This window comes from Coptis chinensis, chromosome 8 (genome assembly GCF_015680905.1).
Source record: "Coptis chinensis isolate HL-2020 chromosome 8, ASM1568090v1, whole genome shotgun sequence".
NCBI classification, from domain to species: Eukaryota; Viridiplantae; Streptophyta; class Magnoliopsida; order Ranunculales; family Ranunculaceae; genus Coptis; species Coptis chinensis.
Window position 1 is genome coordinate 25,103,290 of NC_141463.1, and position 20,667 is coordinate 25,123,956.

The following is a 20,667-nucleotide window of genomic DNA, read 5'->3' on the forward strand; positions in this document are numbered from 1 at the left end:
GTGGAATGTTTTCCTGTTTAATTGGGATAGGGCGTAGGCATGTGTTTTAAACGCCACAACCTAATGTCCTACGACTGTGAGAAGCTATATATGGTTGGAAAGATGACAAAGGGGATATGATTTTTTTCTAATAAAATCCATATTCCCATCTTTTCTACTGTGCATTGGCATCGATCGACTCGTAAACCCATTACTAAATATAAATGGTGTAGACTGTAGACAACAAGGACTGCTAAAGTTGTAAAATATGACCCGACAAAATTATAAAATAGATATGAAATACTATCCACAAAATTTAGAAAACATAAAGATAGCAAACTTCATATCAAGTTCTTTACTTTCACGAAAATTTGCGACCACCATAACTCTATTGTCTTCCACTTCTCCACTTCAAAAACTGTATTTGGGAAGCTAATAAGAAATAGAGACGTCTAGGCTTTAGCCAAGAAAGCCGAAACTTCTCCTAAAATTACAGTGCATGTCGATTGACATTCTTAGGCCGGATTTGAAATCCACATTCCATTATATTGTGGACAGCACCATGTCCACCATGATTTGACAACGGGGGCATTTATCATATCCTTTTATGCAACAAGGCATCTTATCTCTATCTGGGTTGTTTTAGTACCTAGCTTCAATGAGGCATCTTATCTCTATATATCTGGGTTGTTTTAGTACTTACCTTCGTTACTACACGCGCGGAAATTCTCAATTCAACCTACCATGGCATTCGATCACGCAGTCAATGCATTCACTAGCTAACTATTTGAAGTACAAGAACATATCAGAAAGTGTACCATATTTCTGGATTGTATCAGCCTACCAGGCCTAAGTGACCATAGCAGCATTGTATACTTTGTTATTTGTATCATTGTTGTGTTTGGAAGTCAGGAAAGTGTACCATATACACTACCTTCATTCATTGGCCTCAATGGAGTACGTGTATCAGTGTATCTGTGTATATACACTAACTCTTAATTAAACTTCAATTCATTAATTCATAGCCCAGGCCAGTAAGTGAAAAAAAAGCTGGGGGGGGAGGGGGAAAGTACATTTAAGTCGTGAGATAATTAAGGCTAATAATGAGCCACCACCATATAAGGGATTATGAGCTTCACTTCACCACAGGAAAAAAAAAACGTTTGTCATCTGTATGATGTGCGTGGGTCGCTACATGGTTGATGATAGCCAAAATATTTGCTTTTTTGCTGAGTTAAGCCAGACTTAAAAAAATGGAACAAAACAAAGTGTGGAATGTGTCACTAGGCATTAACTAGGTGCATAATCGCTGTTCAAAAGAAGAAAGTCGAAGTTTCTACTTTAATTTCTTTTACTCCCTGTATCAAATGGGTTGTTGGGACGTGGGGACTCGAATTGGTTTTCTTTCTTTTTTGACTTGGACATGAACACGATCTTAACAGAAGTACTCGTCGACGCCTGGTTAATTGAGGTATTATATGTACAGAATACAGACTAAACTAAATAAAACAGTTCAAACGAATACATTATTGGTATTAAATTTTTGGACTTCTGGTAATCATCATCAACAAAATTTGTGAATTCGGTGTACCTTTTAATGTCCTCAAAGGAATGCCATTTCTTTCATTTTCTTTCTTCATTCTATTATTACCTACTATACAGTTTTTTGGTCGGATACTGAAGATTGCTTCATAAGTTCATGTAACGTATTAGGATAAGTGTATCCCAAAGGGCGATCATGCCAAAGGCGATCATCTATATTTTGTACGAAGGGACAGAGTGATTTTTCAGTAGTCAATATGAAAAGTATACCATCATTGCGAGAGTGAACTTCTTCCTTCATCTATCAATGGAAAACACGTACAATACACATAGATATAACTTTTGGAAATTTGGAGTAGCTTAACGTCATACTAGCCTAATACTAGCCAACTCAGATTAGTCTTAACTCTTAAGATTTGTGATTATGGCGCATCTTGATGCGCACTATAAAGTATCAATGCTGTGTTTTTTTTTCTTTTTGCTAATCGGGTGTCCGGGCCAGCTTACGCGCACCTCGACTAATCCCAGGGCACTGGTTGGAAACTGCCTCGCACGTTGCCATGAGGGGAAAGTTTGCGTCTAGAATTCCACTTTCCAAAATATTTTAATTTGTGAATCTGTAGAAAATTTTCCTTGATTCTAATTAAGAACTTAACCCTCCTCGACATACCTATCAAATCACTCCGTGCCACACGTACAACTGTTTCTTCTTACTATTAACTCAACAATTTTCACATACGCTATACCACAGATTTTGAAAGATGTTGCTTAAAAAAAGAAAAAAACAAAAGGTTAGAATATGAGGAAGTTTAAGCCATCGAGATTGCAAATATTTGTTGTTCCTCACTTCCTCTAGTGGCTGATATAGGAGCTACATACATACATTCATTTCATCAAATAATACTCTGATCCACCAAAGGGTAGACCAGCCATTTGCAGGATCGACTCCAAGATGTGCCACATAGCACGACTCCGTTGGGCATCAAGGGTGACTAACTCACCATGTGTAGGATTCAATTAAGAGAATGAACCAACCATCAAACATAAGTGGGTCCAAGATTCACTAACTCCTGTTTACACTTTAGAGGGAAAGAAATAATGTGACCAGCTTCATGACCCCCAATGTCTTTTTGTTTTTGGTAAATGCTTGATAAGTATGTAGGTAGGTAGTTTTACTAAGTACAAAGTACTGCCTAGTCACCCCATGCAAATGCCCAAGTGTAAGAAGTAACCTGACGATTTTAAGCTAGCTAGCTTCTAGTACACATAAGTATTAAGTAGTATAATGCGCTTTATCTAGCCCACATTCTACTTCTATACATGTTGCTCTAGTTAGTACTAGTGCGCTCTTCCCCCCTCCTCTATATATACTCTTCATTCGTTCTCTCTTCGTGGTAGCAAAGAGTGAAAATAAGGAAGAAAGAAAGAAAGAGAGGGAAATAGGCTAAGTTCACTTGCTCTCTTAGTAAGAATGGGGAATGGGCTGGTTTCTTGTTTGGCCATGGTTTTTGTTCAACTTTGTTTTGCCGGAATGAACATTATAACCAAGCTGGCCTTAGATACCGACATGAACCCATTGGTCATGGTCACTTATAGACAAATCTTTGCAACACTAGCCCTTGCCCCATTTGCTTTTTTATTCGAAAGGTAAATTTACCTAGTCAAATTTGTGTAGTATTTAGTTTGTTTTCTTCCTTGGCTCTTATTTTGTATTGCATGGACTGCCAAATTAAACAAGTCATATTTAGCTGAAAATGCCATATCATATACGTACAAGAGTTGTTCTGCACTTCTGCCATATATTGCATTTCTTTTCTAGTTTTAATTTCTATCTCAAGCTAGGTACAAATTAACTTCGAGTTTGTCAGAACATGATTTAGGTGATTAAATGACGGCGTTTCAGATTCATCAGTCAATACGAATATTTGACATTTTTGTTGCTTTCCCAAGTATAATCATGCAACCAGTCAAGGACTGCCACATGGAGTCATCTCACGATAATTGAACACCCACTAAATTGGATATATCTTCTTGAACCAGTACATTTCAAAATATGCATGAAAGTTTTCTATGGAACCGCTAGTATGGGATGAAAATAGTTCTACATATCAGTTATGCTTATGCAAAGATTTTAGTAGTCCACTTAACATCCAGCTTCTGTAAGAACTTACACGTTTGTCATGTTATCTGATGGCTATAAATCATATCAGATATATCCATGACCTTAGTTTGTGTATGGGACTATGGGTCTAGCTACCAATTCAGGGGAGAGTGCTGATCGAGAATTGAATAGCATGGAACATAATTAATAAAGATTGATACTGTGCTATAGTATATGTCAAAAATGACTAATTTTAGGACGCCCTATCATAGTATGAAAATGACTATTGTCATTCTCCCAAGTAAAAGTCTAGCATATATGCTTATGTCAACAATTTTTAGTTTTAGTATTACTTATTAGTGATGTAGTGCTGGCTGCCCATTGTCAATATCATCGTGAATATGGCAAGCATATATATACAGAGTGTGGCATAAACAACTAATACAAGTTGTTAGATTTTAATTTATATGTAACATATCATACATATATGCAAATAAGTGGACCTTACCATGCACTTGAATGGTTAGATATGAAATATATTTCTGATTGTATAATGACAGTTAGTTTGACACATTTAAGATATATTTCTCGTGATCTCATATTTCTTTATATCTTTTGAAGGAGCGCAATACAAAAGTTGAATAAACGTATCCTAATCCAGATGTTCGTATGTTCCATACTAGGGTGAGATTTCAGAGTCCACAAATGAAAGTGTGTAATGAATCTGGTTAATATATTCTGCACAGTTTTCTGGCTGTTGCTTACGTTGTTTTCCATGAATGGCAGGGCAACGTTGAACCAGTGCTTGTATTTTATAGGCCTGAAGCATACGACCCCAACAATCGCATGCGCATTGAACAACCTACTGCCGGCTATCACTTTCGTGATGGCCGTCCCTTTCAGGTACTTCAAAATTTGACATGAAACTGTTTAGTAGTACTAAGAATAAACGAGATCAATACTTACATAATTCTGTAATTGTAAATTATCGGGAAAAAAAAAGTAAAAAAAATAAAAAATAAAAAATAAAAATCTGTAATTGTCGGTGTGAATAGCTTACAACTTATAAACCATACTTCTTTTAAGCAAACGATCAATATCCCATTTTGAATGATGTATGACTAAAAAGAAAATGTGATTGATCGTGATCTTATTAGCTTCTTTGCACTTAATATAATGTGTGTGCTGCCTACATACATTTGATCAAAAATTGAGAAAGCTTGAGTATATATCCTGTTTACATAATTGACCTCACCCTATGGCAAAATCGAACTGAAAGCTAGTAATAAACATGAAATACTAAAGTAGCATTTGAGACAAAAATGAATTATAACCTCAAACTTTACAACTTAATAGAAAGTTCATGCGAACTCTAAAATGATATTAACTGTTAATTTTGCAGGATGGAGACAGTGGGGATCAAGAAAATCACTGGGCAAGCTAAGGTTCTAGGGACAGTAGTATGTGTAGCCGGTGCAATGTTTATGTCATTTTACAAAGGAGAGCCAATTAGTGTAATTAAGCCTTCAGGTTGGCATTGGAGGTACGCGGAGAATATAAGCACAGGGAGTTCAAGCGGCAAAGTTTCATTTATAGGTCCGCTGTTTGTCATTGGAAGTTGTGTTGCTTGGTCTGGATGGTTTATTCTGCAGGTAATTACAGAAGTACTGCAATTAAAGCGATTATGGTTTCGATGGCTTCAGTTGTTCCGTGATTTTGTTTCTTACAACGTCATATATATGCAGGGTAGGATGGGCCAGAAATTCAAAGCTCCTTACACAACTACAGCTCTGATGTGTTTCATGGCAAGCTTTCAGTGTGCAGCCATTGCGGCCTGTTTCCAACACCATCCCAAAGAATGGTCATTGGGATCAAGAATTAGACTGATTGGAGCTTTATACAATGTGAGTGTAGTGAACAATGTATACTGTAATAACCAAATTAAAGTGTTTTTGTTTTAAAATTGTTCGGTTCAAAGAATAAAAGTGTACTTTTGAATCTTTCTGTTGTTTGAAGGAGCGAAATGCCATGACTGATTAACATGTTGCTGTAAACATTCAGGGAGTTGTGGGCTCTGGAGTTACATTTTTCCTTATGTCGTGGTGTATTGAGAAGAAAGGTCCTCTCTATGTCTCTGCATTTAACCCCTTTTTGCTTATTATCGTTGCCATATTTGGTTGGGCAGTCCTTGGTGAAAAAGTATATGCTGGAAGGTATGTTCAAATTGATTGAGTGGTTTAAAGTAATTTTACATATTAATTTATATTGTCTATAATTTTCTGATTACTTGTTTCTGTTGTTACAGTGCCGTTGGATCATTTTTCATAGTGGTGGGACTCTATGTGGTACTATGGGGCAAAGAGAAAGAGATGGAGGTGAAGAAAATTGAGGAGAACAGCTTAGGAGACACGGAGGAGAAAGAAAAATGTGACATTGAGATGCCTCCTCTGCCTTTGAAAGATAAGCTTGATCATCAACAAGCATAAACCTTGCGTATAAAAGAGCTATTTGGTACAAGTAAAATTTGTAGCACATATACAAAGAGCATATATGAGTTTTGTTTTCCCTCCGATCAAAATAGTTCAACTTGTGGACTAGTTAACTGGTTTTCAAAGCTGAGCATGTTCTTCTATTACAATATATTTTGGATTTAGGCTGTGTACCTCTAGCGCCCAATCAGAAAATCATCAGTCGCTTTATTCGGTCTTAACAAAATGTCTTCTTGCGATGTGGTCTTAACAAAATGTCTTCTTACCAAAAGACATGTGTATATTGTTGCTTTGAAAGTTTGTATGCACTCTACATATTTTCAATACATTGGAGTATTGGACTAGCTATACTTCTATTTTTTTTTTTCTTTTTGAAAAATGCATTGGAAGCCTTCGATTCTCAGCAAACAAATAAATTGATTACAAATAAATTATTGGTGATTTGGTGGACTGAAACAGCAAACAAGAATCAGCTACAATGATGTCTATATATGAATTGATTAGTCTATTATACATGGAGGGATAGTTTGGTGGCTCTGTGGCTCATAAGTTCTGAAGCTTTTTATAAAATTGATTTTAGCATGCCCCTAACACCTTTGTACCACTGAGTGGACAAAAGCTGCTTCAGCCAAACGGGTTGGGCAAGAGGGCCAGAGCATAACGCACACTGTAATAACTAATAACATTACCATATACAACAGACTCTTTGAGAGCTTTGGGGCTATGGAAGTCCTACCTCCTGGCTCCTACTTCGATTGGTTTAAGCCTTGAAGTTAAACTATTATTACTTCTCTACTAATCTACTATGGGGTTTTGCACTGATAAGTTTCAATTTTCAAATGGTGAATAAGTCATAGAACTATAGAAGTATATAACATTGTGTGTTAGTGTTGATTCATTAGATTGAAATCTTTCTTTCCCCGTCATAAGTGCAGGCTGTGCAGCACTACAGCCCCAATTTCAGGGATTACTACTCTCAATATTTACGTTGACAAACATTACTCATCGTCAGTATTTTCTTGTTCTTGTTTTCAAAGCAAAATCCATACCCTTACATAAGGCACCATTTTGCTACAAAGCTTGGTTGCTCATTTTTCTCAACAAATTGGTTCCAAGGCCCATTTTCGGGTGAAAATTACTCTCATAACCAATATATTTTTTTTAATTACTCTCAAGGACAATTTTCGGTAAAAATAATCCGGAAAACTAATTTTCGAGTGAAAATAACTCGTAAGGACAAATATTCCAGATTTGAAATAAATATTTTCTGATTTTACCTTTTATGTCGTTTTGGTATAAACAATGACTTTATGTTGTTGTATGAACAATGATTGTTCATACGTCAACATGAGGTATGGACAATCATTGTTCATACTCCAATATGTGTTCTTACTAATCATACATTATGTTGAGGTATGAACTTATAAATAGTGATTGTTCATACCCCAAGTAGGTATGAATAATGATTGTTCATACTTTATACTTCCAATAAGTATTCATACTGACCATACACCATACATTATGTTGAGGTATGAACAATGATTGTTCATACTCACTATTCCAATAAGTGTTCCTACTGACCATACACCATACATTATGTTGAGATATGAACAATGATTGTTCATACTCATGTTGAAGTATGAACAATCATTGTTCATACCTCAACATAATGTATGGTGTATGGTCAGTAGGAACACTTATTGGAATAGCTTCAGTTGAAGTATGACCACCCCAAATAGGTATGAACAATTTTTTTTTTACTGGCAATCTTATTTTAAATGAGATCAGTAACTCTTTGATGTTGGCGAAGTTCAAGCCCCAGACTTATGGTATCATCACCCAAATGTTTTACCGACTTTGCTAGTCGGCACCTGTTAGGTATGAACAATCATTGTTCGTATGATACGAACAGTAATTGTTCATAGCTCATGTTGATGTATATATGAACAATGATTGTTCGAGGTATGAACAATGATTGTTCATACTATATACACTGGGTCATTTCGGTTGGGTCAGGCCGTTTATTATTTCGCGTCAAGGGTATACTTGACATTTCATCTACCCGAGCCATTTTTAATTTCGCGTCAAGGGTATACTACTTGACCTTTCATCTACCTAGTCCAATCCTTATAAGTGATTAAATAAAAAAGTTGGTTATGAGAGCCCGATCTGTATTTTTATTCCGGGCTCCGTCATGTTTTATTAAGCAAAACAAAACATATAACCATCAATTATATTGAAAGTAATTATTTGTTTATAATTAATGATTATGCATCCTTTTAATAAATGTTTTTCAATTCTTCATATATCTCTTTAGATTAGAATGCATAAAAATGTAAATTAATTACCAAATCTTGCAAAATTGTCTTTAATTTCAGCAAAAATGTGGTAATATAACATGTAATGGCTGATTATCGGAAAAAAAAAATAAAAAATCTATTTAGACTCCCTTAATAACTCCATAAGGACTCCATATTTTACGTGGTATCAAAATTATATTTCTCTTTCCAATAATAAAAAAAAAAAAATAACTAATAACTTACTCAATTAAATAACTAACACCCAAAATAGTAACAAATAAATAACAAAATATTGCCTATATTTCCACAAAAAAATTAAACAAAAAAATAAATAAGATAAAAAAAAAAGTAAAAAAAATAAAACCCAACACCCTAAAAGAAGTTGGGCACCTAAAAAATTCACCTTCGCTATTCTCAATCCCCTCACTCTCTTTCTAGTCACAAAATTTCTTTTTTTTTTTTTATCACTTTAGTTTACATTCATTTTGAATTGAGAAAAAAAAAATCCATATGCTTATCTATTTATTGACTTAAACAAACGTTTGGATGATTATGTCAAAAAATCTTTTTCTGGGAGTTAAGGTTTATTTTTATTTATTTTATTTATTTCTTTCTTTGGTTGAATTGTTTGTGGAAATATAGGCAAGTTTTTTATTTATTTGTTATTTTGGTTTTAGTCATTTAATTAGGTATGTTATTTGGTATTAATTTATTTATATGTTTGCTTTTTGAATTTTGGAAAAAGAATAGGATTTTGATGACACATAAGAAATGGAGTCACAAGGGAGTTATTGAGGGAGCAGAACTACTCAAAAAAATAACATGTGATGACCCCACATAGAATTAAGTTTTGTATTTCCAAATGTGCCTAAAAGCAATTACCAAGTGGCTATATTTGTAAAGGTCATAACCACGTGTCATTGCCATATATTAATTTTGTTAAAATCCTCAATAAATCTTAGCACCAAATGTAATCAGATTTAAGCAACAAGCCATTCAAATAGGTTCTTTTCCTCATTTTTTTGTCACTGCCAAGACGAAAGAGAAAAAAAATGGGACAAGGACTACTGCCTTGCTTAGCCATGGTTGCTGTTGAAATAGGTTTTGCTGGAATGAATATTATTATGAAGTTGGCCATGGATTCTGGTATGAATCCTATTGTCATGGTTGCATATCGACAGATGGTTGCTACGCTTTTTGTTGCCCCATTAGCTTTTTTGCTCGAGAGGTAAGGTGACATAGGTCATAGCTGATTTCATTTGAAAGCAAGACACATTGCTAGAGTCTTATTATAATATAAAGTTCAGATTTGTGGAACTTAAGATTATGTTGGAGTAGTAATATTAACAATATATGACATGTTGATTTTTTGCAATTCCCTTTTATTTTTTATTTTCTTACTACCCTTTTTCATGAGTTCTATTTTGACATTGTTCTTTCATTTAGTAAAATTTATTTCTTCATGCACATAACCAAATGTTGCTAAATGTCACGGTACTCTATGCATATAAGGATTTTTTGAATCCAGACATGCCACAATCGACTTATTTTGAAACAACTATTACGAAAGGAGAGAATGGTATTTTGTTTGCGAGTGAGAAATTAAAGGATACAAAATGAAACAAATGGCACAACAGTTACCTTGTTTTGCTTGATCTAATCCCCTCTAATTGGATTGGAATCTGCATAAATTATGATACTTTTCAAAAGGATTTCATAAGTAGTCACTGACGATTTTTAATTTACTGAGCACTGCCTATAGTAAACTGACACCGTCCAATTAGGCAGTTTCTTAAAGAGCTAGTTTAAATAAATAGAATTTGCGAACTAATTGCACACTCAAGAGACAACTTTTATATTTATATATTTGGAAATTAATTGACTTTTAGAGTTTAAGACGTGGTGTAAATGAAAAAAAAGTACTTTACCTCAAAGTACTTTATCAAAAAAAAATGAAAAAAAAATAATGATCTAGAAATATGTAAGTGCACCATGTCAGATGTAGTAGTTTTTCACAATAGTACTAGCTAGCCATGTTTACATTTTAGTTACATACTGTTGAATCTTATCCAATATCTTTTGCCCATGGTCTCTCTTAATCTTACATTTTTCTATAGGAAGGCACGACCAAAGATCACCAAAGATATCTTATTTCATATTTTGGTGATTGGGACATTGGGGTAAGTTCCCACAAGTGACACGAATATTGATTCCTTTAACTTGTTCAAGTGAGTTTTTGAAAGATAATAACTTTTCTTTCAATGTGCAGGGCAACCTTGAATCAGTGCTTCTACTTTGTTGGTCTAAAACATTCAACTCCAACTATAACATGTGCATTGAACAATTTACTACCAGCTTTCACTTTCATTCTCGCCGTCCCTTTCAAGTTTAGTTGTTACTATTATCATTACTATTATCAGTATTATAGTTCACTATTATTTGCATCCTAATTTCTCATCTCAACTATTGAATTATGTTTGTAGGATGGAGACAGTAGGAATCAAAAGATTAGTTGGACAAGCAAAGGTGCTAGGGACGATATTATGTGTAGGTGGTGCCATGGTAATGTCATTTTACAAAGGAAAGCTCATTCACATTGGGGAATCCGGTCTGCATTGGAGGTACGCCGAGAGCATGAGAGCAAGGAGTTCAGACAATGCGGAGGCCACATTTTTGGGCCCCTTGCTGGTCACACTAGGTTGCTTATCCTGGGCTGGATGGTTTATTGTCCAGGTAGATATCTTTATCAATATCAATATATTAATATTAAAGCTCTCTTAAAATTCCATGTCATCAATTCCTATTAAAATAGGAATTTATTTCCTATTGAAAAGAAAAATTCTAGCACTTCTATTTAAAACGGGAATCATTCTCCTATTATAATGAGAATTTCTCCCCCATTGAAAAAGAAAAATATATCACTTCTAATTAAAACGGGAATCACATTTCTAAATTAAAGCGGGATCCCTCCTTCAATTACAATTTACAAAACAAGTTTTTAAAACTTAATTAAAACAATTTGTTGAGAAATTAAAACGGGTTTGTAAGACTTGATCAAAACAATTTGTTAGAAAATTAAAACATGTTAGCGATGAAAACAGGAATCACGATATATATATATATATATATATATATATATATATATATATATATATATATATATATATATATATATATATATATATATGATTGTTGAACAAGTTTTTAAACGAGCCGGTGCGTATGCACGAGTCTACTTTTTAGTCTTAATACTAAAGCTCCCACAAAGGAAAATTTTAGCACTTATAATTAAAACATAAATCCTTAACCTATTAAAATGAAAATTCCTCCCATATCGAAAAAAGAAAAATCTAGCACTTTTAATTAAAATGAGAATCATTCTCTTATTAAAATGGGAATCATACTTCTAAATTAAGTCAACTATTAACAAGGGATCATTCCTCTCCCAATTAAAAACGGGTTTTTAAAACTTAATTAAAACAATTTGTTAGAAAATTAAAACGGGTTAGCGACTAAAAATGGGAATCACAATTTGTTAGAAAACTTCTATATGCATAATTATGATTGTGGAGTAAACTTTCAAAAGAGTCGACGCGTATGCAAGGGTATACTTCATAGTCTATATCTTAATATCAAAGCTCCTACGTACAAAGGGTATTTTTCAAGCTCTATTAAAATTCCACATCATCATCTTCTATTAATTAAAACATAAATTTCTCCTTTATGAGAAAAATAAATTCTAGCACTTATAATTAAAACGTGAATTATTATCTTATTAAAATGGGAATTCCTCTCCTATTGAAAAGAAAAAATCTAACATATCTAATTAAAACGGGAAACATTCTCCTCTTTAAACGGAAATTATTTTCCTATTAAAATGGGAATCACACTTCTAAATTAAGCAAACTATTAAAACAAGATCTTTTTCCCAATTAAAAAACGGGTTTTAAAATTTAATTAAAATGATTTGTTAATAAATTATAATGGGTTAACAATTAAAACATGAAGCACGATTTGTTAAAAAAAAATTATATATATAATTATGATTGTTGAGCAAGTTTTCAAAAGAGCTGGTGCGTATGCAGGAGCCTACTTTCTAGTCTTAATATTAAAGCTCTCACAAATGTATTTTTGAAGTTTATTAAAATTCCACATCATTGTCTTCTATTAAAATGAGAATTTCTCTAAAAAAAAAAAAAAAAAAAAAAAAAAAAAATCTAGACACTTCTAATTAAAATGGGAATTCCTCCCCTATTAGAAAAAAGAAATTCTAGCACTTATAATTAAAACGGGAATCATTTTCCTATTAAAACGGAAATTTCTCCTCTATTGAAAATGGAAAATATGGCATATCTAATTAAAATGAGAATCTTTCTCCTATTAAAACGAGAATCACACTTCTAAATTAAATCAACTATTAAAACAGGGTCATCCTTCTCCCAATTAAAAAACGGGTTTTTAAAATTTAATTAAAACAATTTGTTAGGAAATTATAACGGGTTAGTGAGTAAAACAGGAATCACAATTTGTTATATATATATATATACACACACACACACACACAGATCTTAGAAGTACATACTTATTTTAAGTTAAAATAAGTACGTAAGTAAAACTTCACTTAGACAATGAATTCAAACATAATATTTTGTGGATATGATATATTCACCATAAAGATCATCTCCACAAAATTTCAGCTCATTTGGAAACCTCTAACCTAGATAAAAATTGATGTCATTTTTAAAAAGAAATCTAACGATTCAGAAATGTCGAGGTTTTGCAATCATATTTTATCTAGGTTAGAGGTTTCCAAATGAACTAGAATTTTGTGGAGATGATATTTATGGTGAATATATCATATATTCATATCCATAAAAAATTACGTTTGAATTCATTGTATAGGTGAAATTTTACTTACGTATTTATTTTTAACTTAAAATAAATATGTACTTCTAAGATAAACAAGTTTGCAAAAGAACCGATGGGTATGTATATAAGCCTACTTTATAGTAAATATATAATTCATACTTGGTTAACATAAGTACCGGCATGATTTTAATTTATCAATTTTGTTTCTCAGAAATAACGAATTCTAACCAATTGAAAGGACATTCTGATCAAACATATGTCATTTTCATTTCAAGAATAACGAGGACTTGGTTTGGTGGAACAAAACTACATGATACCTCATCCTACTATACTTTTGTCTGGGAAAATTTTCAGGGTAAACTAAGCAAGATATTTCCAGCCCCTTATACAAGCACTACTTTAATGTGTTTCATCGGAAGCATCGAGTGCACACTCATTGGAGCAATTGTGGAACACCGTAGTAAAGAATGGTCATTGGCTTCCCAGATCAGGCTCATTGCAATTTTATATGGAGTAAGTTTCAATACGTAATTCTTCTTAAGGAACCGTAAATGATCAAGTACTCCTAGAGTACTTAATTGACTTAGGTAGTCCACTTATGAATGGGGCCATATTAACAGGTTAATTTTGATGACTTATTAATGTGTTTTTTAATAAGATTTTGGGCTGTTTAGGTTAATTTTGATTACAACTTTGTAAGTCCCTATTGTCTTAATTTGTTGCAAGCCCAAGAAAAATAGCCGACACTTTTGTACGAACTCATAAGGTGCAATGGACTAATAAGTGATAACATTATACACAGGGAATCGTTGGTTCTGGACTTGCATTTTGTTTAATGGCATGGAGTGTCCAAAAGAGAGGACCTCTTTATGTTGCTGCATTCAGCCCATTGATGCTTGTTATTGTGGCTATATTTGGTTGGGCCTTACTTGATGAAAAGTTCAATGTGGGATCGTACGTAATTCTCATTTATTCCCAATTTTTTATTTGGCATGATTTGACTTACAAGTTGTTGTGTTGTTGATTCAGTGTTGTAGGATCCTTGTTGATCGTGGTTGGACTTTATATTGTCCTTTGGGGCAAAGGGAGAGATATGATCAATCCAGTAAAAGATGATCACGCTAATGAGAAGATAAATGTCACTACATTTGAATTGGAAGCAGTATAATACTCAAGAAAGTTAGAGGAATTGATATTGGACATTAAAATAACAGTTCATCTTTTTTAAAAACTATTTTTGCTTAAGGCTCAATTTTCCAGTGTTTATGCTGTCAATTTTGAAACAATAAAATGTTAAGTTGTATTTAATCACAGGCAGGCCCATTACGAGAAACCAGCTGCCACCTCAAAAGCCTAGAAAATCCTACAATCCTAAAACTTGTCTAAGCTTCCTTAGGTTTGGATGTTGTTATATCCATGCACTAAAAACCTATACAGAAACTGCATTGTCAAAAACTTCTCCAAACTTATTCACACTGCACGGCATGAACACTTGAACGTCAAACACCAACTCCCTCATTTACTTCTTCAAGCATCAACCTCAAAACCCCCATCACTCCACACAATACAATCCATCCATGCACTCATTATCACATTTGGGTTTCAGTTCGACCAACCCATTTTCCTTAGTAACAATCTCATTAAATCATATGCATTACTTGACTATGTTTCAATTTCCAAGAAAGTGTTTGATGAAATGCCTGAACGGAATGCTGTGTCTTATAATTCGATTATTAGTGCATTTATTCGCTGTGGGGAGGAAAATGGAGTGTGGAGTTTGTTTGTTGAGATGATGGGGTTGGGATTTAGTCCTACGGAGTATACTTTTGGAAGTTTGCTTTCGTCGTCTGAGTTGGAGCTTTTTCAAGGGTTTCAATTGCATTGTTTGATGGTCAAGAGTGGGTTGCTTTATAGTGATGCTTTTCCTGGAACGTCGTTGGTGGGTTTGTTTGGTCGGTATGGAAATTTGGATGGAGCTATGAAACTTTTTAAAGAAATGCCTTATAGGAACTTGGTGACTTGGAATTCTGTGATTTCTTCCTTTGGGCATCATGGGTTTGTTGAGGAATCTGTGATTATGTTCTGTGAGCTACTTAGAGAGTCTGAATATCCATCGGAACGTTCTTTTGAAGGTGTTTTGTCTGGGTTTAAAGGGTTAGCTTATCTTCAAGTAGGTAAACAAATTCATGGGTTGGTGCTTAAAACTGGCTCAGAGTTTTACACCTCAGTTGCAAATTCTCTTGTAAAAATGTATGTACAATGTGCGGATGTTTTCCTTGGTGAGAAAGTATTTGAACAGATTCCTGTCAAGGATATGGTTTCTTGGAGCATTATTATTGGAACTTTTGCAAAGAGTATTTATCCAGGAAAAGCTTTGGACCTGTTTTTGATAATGCCCCTGCAGGGTTTCTCGCAAGAACAGTCCACATTTGCAAGTGTTATTAGTTCCTGTGCTGGGATGCAAACTATTAAATATGGAGAGCTTATACACGCCAAAGCTGTTAAGAAAAATTTTCAGTCTGATGTGTTTGTGGGTAGTGCATTGGTTGATTGCTACGCAAAATGCAATTGTTTGGAACAAGCAGATCTTTTATTTTCTGAACTCCAATCAACAAATGTAGTTTCTTGGAATGCATTGATAGCCGGACATTCAAATGAGGATTCTCATACACCATTTTATCTATTACGGCAGATGATTCGTGCTGATTATCATCCTAATGAGTATACTTTCTCAGCTGTTCTTAAGTCGTCTTCGACTCAAGAGTTGGAACAGCTTCATTGTTTGATATTAAAGAAGGGTTACCATCAACATGAGTACGTCTCCAGCTCTCTGGTTGCCTCGTATCACATTAATGGCCTGCTTTCTCATGCATTGTCGTTTGCCACAGATTCAACCCAATCACTAACCACAGTCTCCTCGAATATACTTGCTGGAATACATAACAGAAGTGGCCAATACCAAGAAACCCAAAAATTGCTTAATCAAATTGACAAATTTGATATAGTGTCTTGGAATACTTTGATTGCAGCTTGTGCCCGATCTGGGGATTACAGAAAGGCTTTTGAACTGTTCAAAGGCATGCAATCGGTTCAAACACTACCCGACAATTATACTTTGGTAAGCCTATTAAGTATCAGCACTAGGCTTTGCGACCTGGCTTTGGGCAGTGCCATACATGGCCATATGATTAAGATGAACTTCAGCCGCTGTGACTTGTTTGTGTGTAACATCCTGGTAGACATGTATGCTAAGTGTGGCAGTATGGAGAGTTCGGTGAAAGTATTTAATGAAATGCCAAAGAAAAATTTGTTCTCATGGACAGCTCTAATCTCAGCCCTTGGGCTCCATGGTTTTCCTTGCGTGGCGCTTGAAAGGTTTAGAGAAATGGAATCAGTTGGCATCAAGCCGGATAGGGTTGCTTTTATCGCTGTGCTTTCTGCGTGTAGACATGGTGGATTAGTGGAAGAAGGGTTGGAATTATTTGGAAGAATGAAAGGGTATAATGTTGAACCAGAGATGGATCACTATATCTGTGTAGTCGATTTGCTTGCTAGAAATGGACATCTTAAGGAGGCAGAGAAATTAATTAGTGGGATGCCTTTCCAGCCGAATGTAGTAATTTGGCGTACCTTCCTAGAAGGTTGCAGAAGATATAGCGATGTGGAAGAAGCCGCATGATAACAAGAGGGTGTTAAGTTTGAAACTTTGATCAACTGACAGTTAATTTTAACCATGGAGGTTAATGTAAGTGATCTGTATTTTCTACTTTAAAAAAAAAATTATGGGAAAACAAAAAAGGAGAAAGTAATACAACTTGTTAAGTGGGAAAAGTACCTAACATTGCCCCTAAATATGGATGCCTTCTTAGACAGATGTCTGAGAAGTTCATGAGCATGACTTCTCAGCCGGAAGAACAACACGACACTTTCTATATTATTTCATTTTAGGGATAGAGTTGTCGTAAAACAATTTATAAGTAGTCTCTCCCTCTCATCTCTCTTTCTCTCTTGAGAGAAAGATATAAAGGAGGGTGGCCATCGAGCTCCCACATCCTATCTTCCTTTGATTGCTCACCCCACTTTACTGGGAGCAATTCACAGATAGCCTAATGAGAACCTAAGATTATATCAGCTTCCTATATTTTTCACTCTTGTAACTCTTATTCTTTTTTCTTTCATTTAGGTTTTAATGTGGAGACGCTAGGTTAGCTTCTTACTCTGGGATGTTGATGGTCAGACAAGGTATATATGGTCATTACTTTTTATTATTGGTTATAAGCTTATCGTTTGAAATTTACGTTTTGGATAAGTATGTTTGACATCCACCAGCACAATACGTTGGCTACATTAAAATAGACGTGTTTTGTTGAAAAATATTAGGAGAGATCCTACTGGTATATGAAGTAGAAGAAGCTTTGATCATGCTCCTACACATTGGTGGCAGCATTTCATTTATTAAGTGTGCACTTTTGAAACATCATTACACCACAAAGCTTCAAATCTTCCACAGCCATACGCCACCTCTGTTTCTTGGTCAGATCTTATCCAGAGACTTTCAAAATTAAGTTTGTCTTTGTTTTTCTTTTCTTTTCTTTTCTTGCGTGCGCGTGCGTGTGTGTTTAGCAATTGCAGGCAAGTGACCAACTGCAATCAGTTTAACCTAGGTTAGGGCATTCGTCTCTAGATATTGTTTTTTATATCTAAGAACACATTTTCAAATAGTTGTGTTTAACAATTGTAATAAGTAAGCATAACTAATGGATAGAGCCATAGGGGTTTCCTTTTGGAATTATTGATGAAACTGAAAATATTCAAATGGTTGTTCAGTAAACATATGTACTCCGCTGTCTAGGAGTAAGTTGGAATTTTGCATCTATCAAAGAAATCACGTTATTCTCTCAATCTCTCCTAGTGGTCTGCACTGGCGTAGATATTGGTTGGTGCTATTCGTAGTCGGATGAGATATTCATGAAATCTGAATAATGACTTTCTACATGTCAATCTGTAAGAGGATCTAGGTCTTATGAATTTTAGACACAAATTCAATTTAAGTAACTGCTGTTTATACCCAGAGCCTAGGCAATTGATATAGTAGCAGTAATAGAAGGCGTCTACCACATTAGAGACTAGCGCAAAGGACTTCTAGAACAATAAGGGAGACCGGGGGGGGGGGGGGTTGCGGATTGACACGTTTGGAGGCGACACAAGTGGATAATCACGTGGCTATACCAACCTCTATGAAGCATATCCGAGTACAGGTGGACTCAAAGGCTTAAGATACAGGCTCACTCTTAAGAGGCTAGGCATGCTGATGCACGCCAACATGGCATAAGGGCTCATGTGGTCATTTGCCAGCGCATTCATCAGTAACCAAATGATGCATCCTAGGTTTCCAAAACCTTTATTTGAAGAATGCGCCTAGAGCATTAGTCAGGCCGAATGGCATGACCAGGAAGTCATAGGCCCCATATCTGGTGGAGCAGGTCGTCTTCGGTTCATCCCCCAGGGTAATGCGAACTTGATGATACCCCGAACTCCGGTCTGTCTTCGTGAAGCACCGAGCTGGCTGGAGCAGGTCCAATTGGTTATTATAATACGAGGGATTTTTGTAATCATGTTTGGTTGCTGTTTTGATGTTTATAGCACAGGTTAGTTATTTTTAATTAAAATTAGGTGTTTTTAGTTTATTATTTGAATTAGGAGTTTAGCTTCTAAATTCACTAGTTGCTTAAGCCTAAATATTGAGTTTAGGCTGTTGGCCAATTTGGTTTTGATTTATAAACTTTGTGTTTCGTGAGAGAGAAGAGTTTCTCTTTGTGTGCTTTTGTTTATTCTTTGCAGGGTGATTACAAGGAAGAATTTGTCATCCCCTTCTTCAATTTGTGAGTTTCGTATCTTTATACCAAGCAAAAAAAAAGTTTCATATCTGGTTGTCAGTTGTCACGCAGAACAACCGTAGTGGCTCACAATCACCAATTTGTGATACTTCGGCGTGTCGTTCATATCCTTATTTGGACGCAAGTGCATCACTAACTTAGGGAAGATTGGTATTTTCGCAAGCAAACATACATCTACAATTACCTTCTGGTCGCTATTCTCCTCTATCCCTTCACGTTTGGACCTAGTCTTCCCTTGTTTCACTAATCCTCCTTTGCACCTCCTTCAACCAGGTCTCAAACTCCTTACCCATCATCAATGGACGTTAAAGAATAAACAGAAATACTTATGAGTTTGTTTCTGTTTTACTATAAACATGGATAGAAGTTAGCTATGTGTCTGACCATTCCGGTTTTGGTGGGTGTGTGTGTGTTGGGGGTAGCTTAAAATCTACCACTTGATTTGACTTATGAAACATTGGATGTTCACACTTGGCGACGGCTGATTCTTTTATCCTTCACCTTTGTTCTCCCTTCTTCCAAATGTTTATTAGGTGAAGGAAATCGTTTTTTGTCATGTTTCGCTTTGTTTCTTACTTTTTCAACTTTTTTTATTTTGTTATTTCTTTTAGTGAGAGTAAAAGAATCAAAACGAAGATTGTCTGCATCGATGTGCATCTCTGTATTCGGGCACGTGTGTCTTTGCGTCTGACACTCTGACTAGTGGCAGAGCCTGGAATATTTTTCAACGGTGCAAATTGACTAACAACGAGAAAGAGTTTGTTCAACCCTAGGAAGTGTAAATTTTGACCTCCCTATTCATCGAACTTTCGAACCCAAGGTCAAGCCTAGAAAGTGGTAATTCAGTGTCTGGACAACAATTAAATAAATATGGGAAAACGAATATTTAATTAGAATCTTGAAAACAATGGCAATATTTAAACAAATTTGATGGCTGGACCCTTGTGAGTGAAGCAGTTGTGATATTTCTTATGTTTGATAGTTTGAATTACAAATTTTGTTATATTGAAGCAAACTCTGAAACCAATGTCAGCTAAGGACTCCAAAGTTTAGGAGGAGCAAATTAACACCTTCCACTAACCCATTCTTCCACATTATACATAAATATATACCACACAACAGCATTTTCCAAAGTTAAAGTGCTGCCACTCCCCTCCCCCTCCCCGCAGATCTGCCACTGTGTCCGACACAATCTTTTTTGGAAGCTCATCAGTGTTACGTAGCTTTCAAGTTTCAACCCTTCAGATGAAATCACTCTGGAGGAGGGGGTTGCAGCGTAAAATCTACACTTGATTTGTGATGTAGGAATTATTGGATGTTGACAGTTGATGCTGGGTGATGTTCTAATCCTTCACCTTTGTTCTTCCCTCTTCCAAATGTTACTAGGTGGAGGATATCATTTTTTTTTTCCTTCTTTGTCTTTTCCCTCAACGTGTATCTGTGTATCTGGAACAAGTGTCGATGTGTTCGACATGATCAATTTTTTAAAG

At 35.0% G+C, this 20,667-nt stretch overlaps 2 protein-coding genes across 2 annotated transcripts; both read left to right on the plus strand.

Moving 5' to 3' along the window:
• The first annotated feature begins 2,424 nt into the window (after positions 1-2,424).
• Positions 2,425-14,449, plus strand: LOC147480738 (uncharacterized). The gene is made up of 14 exons (XM_086578737.1): positions 2,425-3,168; positions 4,244-4,304; positions 4,404-4,525; positions 5,025-5,274; positions 5,368-5,526; positions 5,684-5,835; positions 5,928-6,102; positions 9,416-9,639; positions 10,529-10,591; positions 10,681-10,797; positions 10,895-11,144; positions 13,635-13,793; positions 14,083-14,234; positions 14,310-14,449. The coding sequence occupies exons 1-14, from the start codon at positions 2,993-2,995 to the stop codon at positions 14,446-14,448; spliced, it is 2,199 nt and encodes a 732-aa protein (XP_086434863.1). The 5' UTR covers positions 2,425-2,992; the 3' UTR covers position 14,449.
• A 233-nt stretch (positions 14,450-14,682) lies between these two features.
• Positions 14,683-19,577, plus strand: LOC147480739 (Pentatricopeptide repeat (PPR) superfamily protein). The gene is made up of 3 exons (XM_086575788.1): positions 14,683-17,025; positions 17,464-17,522; positions 17,661-19,577. Exon 1 carries the CDS (start codon positions 14,683-14,685, stop codon positions 16,957-16,959), a length of 2,277 nt encoding a protein of 758 aa, XP_086431914.1. The 3' UTR covers positions 16,960-17,025; positions 17,464-17,522; positions 17,661-19,577.
• Positions 19,578-20,667: the final 1,090 nt, after the last annotated feature.

Bases quoted from the DNA above. Each gene is read 5' to 3' on its own strand.
- LOC147480738 (XM_086578737.1), top strand. From the start codon at position 2,993: ATGGGGAATGGGCTGGTTTCTTGTTTGGCCATGGTTTTTGTTCAACTT. The intron at 4,526-5,024 runs GTACTTCAAAAT...TTAATTTTGCAG, and splicing joins GTGATGGCCGTCCCTTTCAG to GATGGAGACAGTGGGGATCA. The intron at 5,836-5,927 runs GTATGTTCAAAT...CTGTTGTTACAG, and splicing joins GAAAAAGTATATGCTGGAAG to TGCCGTTGGATCATTTTTCA.
- LOC147480739 (XM_086575788.1), top strand. From the start codon at position 14,683: ATGTTGTTATATCCATGCACTAAAAACCTATACAGAAACTGCATTGTC.